The 6753-nt window shown below is 30.7% G+C and overlaps 1 protein-coding gene across 1 annotated transcript; it reads right to left on the minus strand.

Annotated features, from left to right (window-relative positions):
• Window positions 1-444: 444 nt before the first annotated feature.
• Window positions 445-6516, minus strand: LOC124536832. The gene is made up of 5 exons (XM_047113457.1): window positions 6267-6516; window positions 4466-4647; window positions 3849-4345; window positions 831-955; window positions 445-551 (listed from the first exon to the last, which is right to left on the minus strand). Exons 1-5 carry the CDS (start codon window positions 6321-6323, stop codon window positions 531-533), a joined length of 882 nt encoding a protein of 293 aa, XP_046969413.1. The 5' UTR covers window positions 6324-6516; the 3' UTR covers window positions 445-530.
• Window positions 6517-6753: the final 237 nt, after the last annotated feature.

Raw genomic sequence — 6753 nt, forward strand, 5'->3', positions numbered from 1 at the left:
TTTGATTAGGAAGAGGCTTTATTAATTACAAGAAAAAAGATTACAGTGAAATCGTTTGTTCATAAAACAATTGCAATTTCAAAATAACACTTATTTTTGACTCTAGGTTAAAAAAAGAAAACTGTGAAAAACATCTTTACATGCTATACGCTTTGAAAACATTCACCTCAATATTAAAAAAAAAACTTTTTAACACAGTTTTTTTTTAAAGGATTTGTTGTCATTTTTATTATGTTATCTGTTCTGTGTGTCACGCTATGTTTAAAGTACAGTCGGTGGCAATAATGTCGCTCAAATTTGATGCTAATTCGTTCAAATTGCGTACTTACCTATTTTGATGTATTATTAAACTGAGCGTTACTGTACCGGACTGTATTTAAATTCTCATTGTAGATAGTAAATGTTAGATAAAAGCAAATGTAAATAGAGGGAATAAATTATTTAAAAAGTTTAATTTGTGTTTTATTTTTATATTTTAAATAAAATGATAACTAATTGTGTGTGGAGCGTCCTTTATTGGCACATGTGATTCACGTCTCAGTCTGCCAGAACTGAAAAAAATATAATATAAAAAATGTGATTTACAAAATATAGAAAAATTTATAGATTTATAAAAAGTTATTTTATAAATCAAGACTAAGAAAAAGTTTGTAATAATATTGTATTGTAATAGAAAATATATCTTTTACGAAGTACACGAACTGAACCTGCATGTAAGCCCTGTCGCGGATATGGGAAATAATTAGTGTGACACGACACTTTTATATTTTTACTTTAAAAATAGTGGGCTGTAAAAAGTCGTACATTGTATGAATGAATTACTCATTTACCTTTTTCCGTTTCGAGTGTTTTGTCTCTTTATTTCTAGGTTTTCGATGACTTTTCTTATGCTTATTAGACACGGCAGTTTTCTTAATGGGTCTTGGCGTTATTTTCCGAAGTAAATCAAGCAGACCTGTAAGAATAATTCAAATTACATTATAATATAAATAAAAATTACAATACACGGATGTAGCAGTTGATAACAGCTATGGTAACGGATGTACAAAACACATTATTGTAAATAATCTTCAAAACGGGCCCTTTATTTTATATTTTTTTATAGCAGTACATTATAAGGTATATTCTATTTGACAGATTCAAAGAATATCGCAAACATATCTCAATAAATATGAAGAAAATACATTATATTGAACTATTAATTTATTGGTATTTTAAAAGCAAGTGAGCGAATACGTAAGTTTATAGATTTATTAGTTTACGAAGGTATAATAGTACGACACAACTTACATGTAGCATCGGCAAATTTCATGAAACCGATTACATCCGAATTGAGTACGCTATTCCAAATTATCAATATTTATTTCTCATGTGAATTTGATCTTTACACAAATGTAATTATTTGTAATATTAAATGACCTAATATATTCGTCAATTTGACACGTCGATTTACATGCACTTACTGAACTGACGCGAGAATTTATAGCGATGAATAGCGCGATAGGGAGCTATTTCTATTGGTCGTATAAAACGGCAGTAATTCGTTTTATTTTCATATCAATGCATTTTCGGATGCTATATCTAATTTGTGTCGTACTATACGCCCTTCCATGCTAAGTAACCGGCTTCCATTAGTATGAGTGACGCTCGTGCTTACAGGATGAAGGATCTCTTAGTGTGCGAGAGATGACGGATGTAAGAATAGAGACAGCAAAACAATACAAATTAGATTATATTGGCAAATGCAGGTCGATAATTTAACATTGAAAGGAGCGTTTTTTTTTCAGATTAATATTTATAGATAATTTCGAAGCCGCGAAAGCATGACAATCTTTCTTAATAATTAATTCTTAAATACGCAGTATTGTTTATATCCTTTATTAAATAGTTTCCCTTGCTAGTAAATATGTTTAATAATTGCTCTACGGCCAAATTTATTATATTTGACGGTACGTATCTTATATGGAGAAGATTTTTGTAATATTCAATTTGTAATAACTAGCCGCTAGATGGCGCTGAACGTTGAAACGTTTGCGTTGACAGTTAATTTTATATACGGACAGGTAGAACCAAACCACTCTTTCCCAGAGGGTATTTTGGGCAAGTGCCCAGGACCTCTTGATCGATAGGAGCGACCAGAACGAATAAAAACGTCTGCATATTTTCAAAATAAAGATTCAGATTTTTCTGATGGTAATAAATCGGTAACTAGGTAATACAACAAAGCATTTTTTATTCACAAATTGAAGAATAATTAAAGTTACTGTGTCTATCCTCACAAATAGTGTTCTGTCAAAGTTATAGGGTACCCATTATCCTAATATCCTAATATGCCCAGGGCCTCCAAAGGGTTAAAGACGGCCCTGGGTAGAACAAAGGTTGCCTTGTTTTGCTAATATTATACTTACTTACTAAAGCTGTTACTTGGACAAAATTAAACAATGACTAATCCAAATAAACCAATCATTTGAAGTTTTTAGAGTTCAAGGATTAAAGAGTAAGTATGTATATCAATAATCAATATAAAACATTATCGTCAAATGCATTTCTCTTTATGAATATGAATGGTAGCATAAAAGCAGTTCAATTGTATCATTAAAAAAAAAGATAAAAATCGATAGATATTTTATCTGACAAAGTTATAAATTATTATTATCATTGCAGTGCAATCAAACTCTAAAGTCATAAATATATTGTATCCATAAATAGACATTAAAGCAACCGCTTCAAATTGACACCAAAAATATATCAGCTATCCGTCGGATCATGATTCATTCTCACTCAAACACAAAAAAATATATAACAAAATCGATTCATCCGTTACTAGATATTCAGTGTAAATTGTGTATACAGTTAGATTATAATCTATCTCGCGAAATTGTACACTGTCGAAGGATTGTGAACGTCTATTCAAAAAAAAAAATAAAACATACACAATTTCGATAGTTCGTAATATTTGGGTTAGGTTAGAGTTTTTATAATTTAAACGAAATTTACTTCGAGAGAATATAAACAACCAAATAATGATGCGTTAAATTGTAAGTTAACAATCTTTCAACAGTTCACAATCTCAAGAGATAGATTATAATCTAACGGCATTTACGGTAACATAAATATTACAAGATTAATAAGAAATATAACATTTTTATTAGACTTATTCCATTGAAAACTAAATAAATAAGAATGAAAGAGATAACGGACAAACGGAGAAAGACCCAATTGAAGTCAGTGGACCTTGACTGGTATTCTTATATACAATTACAGAAAATATAGATTGTATAATAGTTACATAATCGAATATTAGATGTGAAAACGAATATCGATTTCATTCGTTTATTCGAATAATAGAATGAAAAAAAAGATAAGAAGAATGTTATAAAAAGCAATAATAGCGAATAGCTATGGAGTTTAGTGTTTTTTATTCATTCGGTTTTGAGGTCCGATGAAAGGTTTTTTAGATCATTCATAGTTTAGGAAGTTTTTCGTACAGATACGTATAAAACAAAAAACGAATGCAGCGAACTGAATATAAAATTGAAAACAACAGAATCAAAAGCTAATGAAACTTCCCTATACTGCGAAACGAAGCATCTTTTCGTATTAACAAAACGTCAGTAAAATTAATTAAAGTGACAGATACTTTTTGGTAAGCACAGATATCCTGTGATTGAAATTATGTGCCTTTTGTTTATAACATGAGCTTAAAAATCTATACCAACCATTTCCAAACAGTTCATTGAATGACTGTTGTTTCGGCTATCCGATTTGTATATTATTATTGTGCTATTGAAACATTTAAACCAATATCCGAAATTAATATCAAACGAAAATAATGAACATTCTCTTACCCTTATCAACATCATTTATATACGCCAGATGGACCGGAAAACGTCCATTTTGTATATAATTCGGCGCACTGATAGATATGTCGGAACAAGCGCCAAAAGTTTCCTGGTTTCCACAGCCCAGTGCTCCTGTCCCATTGCCACAGGAACCCCAGTTGTTACCAGCAACATATCTCCATTGAAGTACGCAATGATCGCAAAACAAGCCATCGGGAAGACGATAATCGACTTTATGCGTTCCCGATTTCGGTGGATAATATTTGAATCCTCCATTTTTAAGTTCTACTGGATATTTATCGAAACATGATTGATCACTCCTTTCAGAATTAGGACAGATCTTGAAGTACCAGTAGCCGCGGTGAAACGCTGTTATTTCAACTGTCGCGGTGAACACTTGGCCGGCTCTGAACTGAGCCACGATTATACCCTGACCATATGGGCCTCCGATTTCGTGAGTTCTTGGTTTCTTCATGTCGTAAGGATCACCGCAAATACCGCACCTAGTTACAAAAATATAAACTCTTATATTGAGTATCTAAACGTTTAAATTACTATTTCATTCTTTAGATGAGAAATAGTTGATCAAAATAGCAATTAAATAAAATACTTTTTCTTCTTACTTTCCATGATTAATATTATATTGACGATAGAATCCCCCACAGTTCAGTCCGTCGTCATCGTAGTTGGGCTTAGTGTGGAAACCATAGCGCCACATTGACGCTCTGGATGGCGGCTCTAACACTCTACCGTGACCTGCCACTGACACTAATACTGATACAATGACCAGAAAGTGGCACAGCATCTGAAAAAAAAAGCAATCTTCTTATCAGAAATAAGTAAAACTATCTTAAGTAGGTTGACGAATAATGACTTTCATAATTTCGTTCCATTTGTATAATTTGTAAAATAGACTTGTGCATATACTTTTAATTAAAACTAATGAATCGATACATACAGATATGGATATTAATTATTTTATTGTGAAGTCACATTTCCAGTTTAGCTAGAACTTTTAATAATTGAAACACACTGGTTTACACTTTTACAATTTTATTTTCTCCCTCTACAATTTCGACGCGTCCGTATAACTTTTCGAGAACATTCTGCATGCTTCTACCCACATTCCATCATCTGCTTTTTTAATTCGTATATTTGTCTAGTGTTGCTATTTTAAATATATTTATTAGTAATTATTTTAAATTAATAATAAGTGTTATTTTACACAATAAAACTCTATAATTAGATAATTATGACTTAATATTTACCTTATATTATACACAATTTACCTAATGATCCTTTAAAAATATATATCTATTTTATATATATAAATAGGTAGGCTTACAATTGTTAGTTAGTCCAATCGGTACAGAGAAATATCAACCGTTTACGAATGATACTGTTTGAACTATTTGCAATTATAATCTGTTAGAAATCAACCAATCAATATAAACTAAAAGTCATCAACTAACCAATCAGCAATAACTGTTTCATAAATTTTATTAATGTAACGGTTGGTTTTGCTTTTACACTGATAAAATATTACGGATTATTTAATTTATTTGCACTAAAAAAAAATACAAGGAAATTTTGTAATCGAACATTCGTATAGAGTGGCTTTCTTCTAAAATAACTTTTAGATTGACTTGCACACAGTTGCTGAAAAACACGTTTCAGGCTATCGATTAAGGCATAGAAACGAGATTTAAGTAACAATTGATGAAATTAATTGCAGTAAAGATATAAAACCGTGGTATCGTCGTTATTTCTGATTTTCCATAACACAAGTGCTTTAGTTACTTACATTGGGATCAGACTAATGTATGTAATGTTGTCTTATATTTATTATTAAAACAAGTTTTGTACAAAGAGTTGGTTCGAAAGCTTTTTTGTTCTAAGTCCATTCTAAGTCCAATCATTCAAAATGTTTTGGGCATCCTGGATGAACATTAATGGTTTGAAATGATAGTTTATTTTTAAACGTTCAACATAAGCTTAAGGACTACCTGATTGTACCTACTTTAATTAAATTTCTTTTTTTATAATCAATACAATGATTATAAAAAAATAATTTTCGATAACTTTTAGACGATTTATATATCAATTTTCTGAGCTCGTTTTTTTCAAGAAAGGGATTGCTTTCGGCGAAAGCTTTACAACATTAAAGAAAAAGAAATTATTTACTCAACCATTAAGAAACTTGAAACGAGAAATTGTTACAACACTAATCTTAATTACTCTAATAGCTAATAAAATCATTTTAATTTCACTATTTTCTATTTAATTAGTAATTTTCCTGTCTCATTAAATTTACCCGTTTTTTTTTTATTGTTCTGGTTCCAAATATGAACTTAAATCCTTGCCACATTGATAAAAAAGATTGTCTGCATATATTAAATGAATTACTATTATCATATAACTTACTTTGATAAAGTCTTCCAAAAGACTTTCGCTCGCCTTTGTCACCCTGGACAAAAGCATACACTCATTATTCGTGCACAAATCTCTGCCTGATCGTTATTATGAATGGATTTTTATTAACGAACACTTCTAGAAGACAGCACTTAGTTTTAAGCAGATACAAAAGACAAATGTTTATTGAAAGTTGTAAAGCGACGCAGAAGGTAGTTTCGCGACGTCAGACAACCGTTTGCTTACGATACGCGGTCATGGACCTTTTTTTATCAATTTTATAACATTTCATATAATATATGTCGTGATTGAAAATAAACACAGTGAGGTTAAAGTCCTGTTATGCGTATATATATGGTAGCATGTGTTGAAACCCCTTTCTTTTCACGCTATCATTGTCAAACTAATAACCCTAATGTGACAAAACTGTTTGAATTAAAAGACGAAACATCTGTACGGTCTAGTTAATTCAACCTCAAACGATAACACTTATCCGCCG

This window comes from Vanessa cardui, chromosome 17 (genome assembly GCF_905220365.1).
Source record: "Vanessa cardui chromosome 17, ilVanCard2.1, whole genome shotgun sequence".
NCBI lineage: Eukaryota > Metazoa > Arthropoda > Insecta > Lepidoptera > Nymphalidae > Vanessa > Vanessa cardui.

What these genes read in the sequence shown, in the direction of transcription:
- LOC124536832 (XM_047113457.1), bottom strand. Translation starts at nt 6,323, where the DNA reads ATGCTTTTGTCCAGGGTGACAAAGGCGAGCGAAAGTCTTTTGGAAGAC. An exon ending in TATAATATTAATCATGGAAA is followed by an intron (nt 4,346 to 4,465) that starts GTAAGAAGAAAA and finishes TTTTGTAACTAG; the next exon opens with GTGCGGTATTTGCGGTGATC. An exon ending in AACACTCGAAACGGAAAAAG is followed by an intron (nt 552 to 830) that starts GTAAATGAGTAA and finishes TATTTTTTTCAG; the next exon opens with TTCTGGCAGACTGAGACGTG.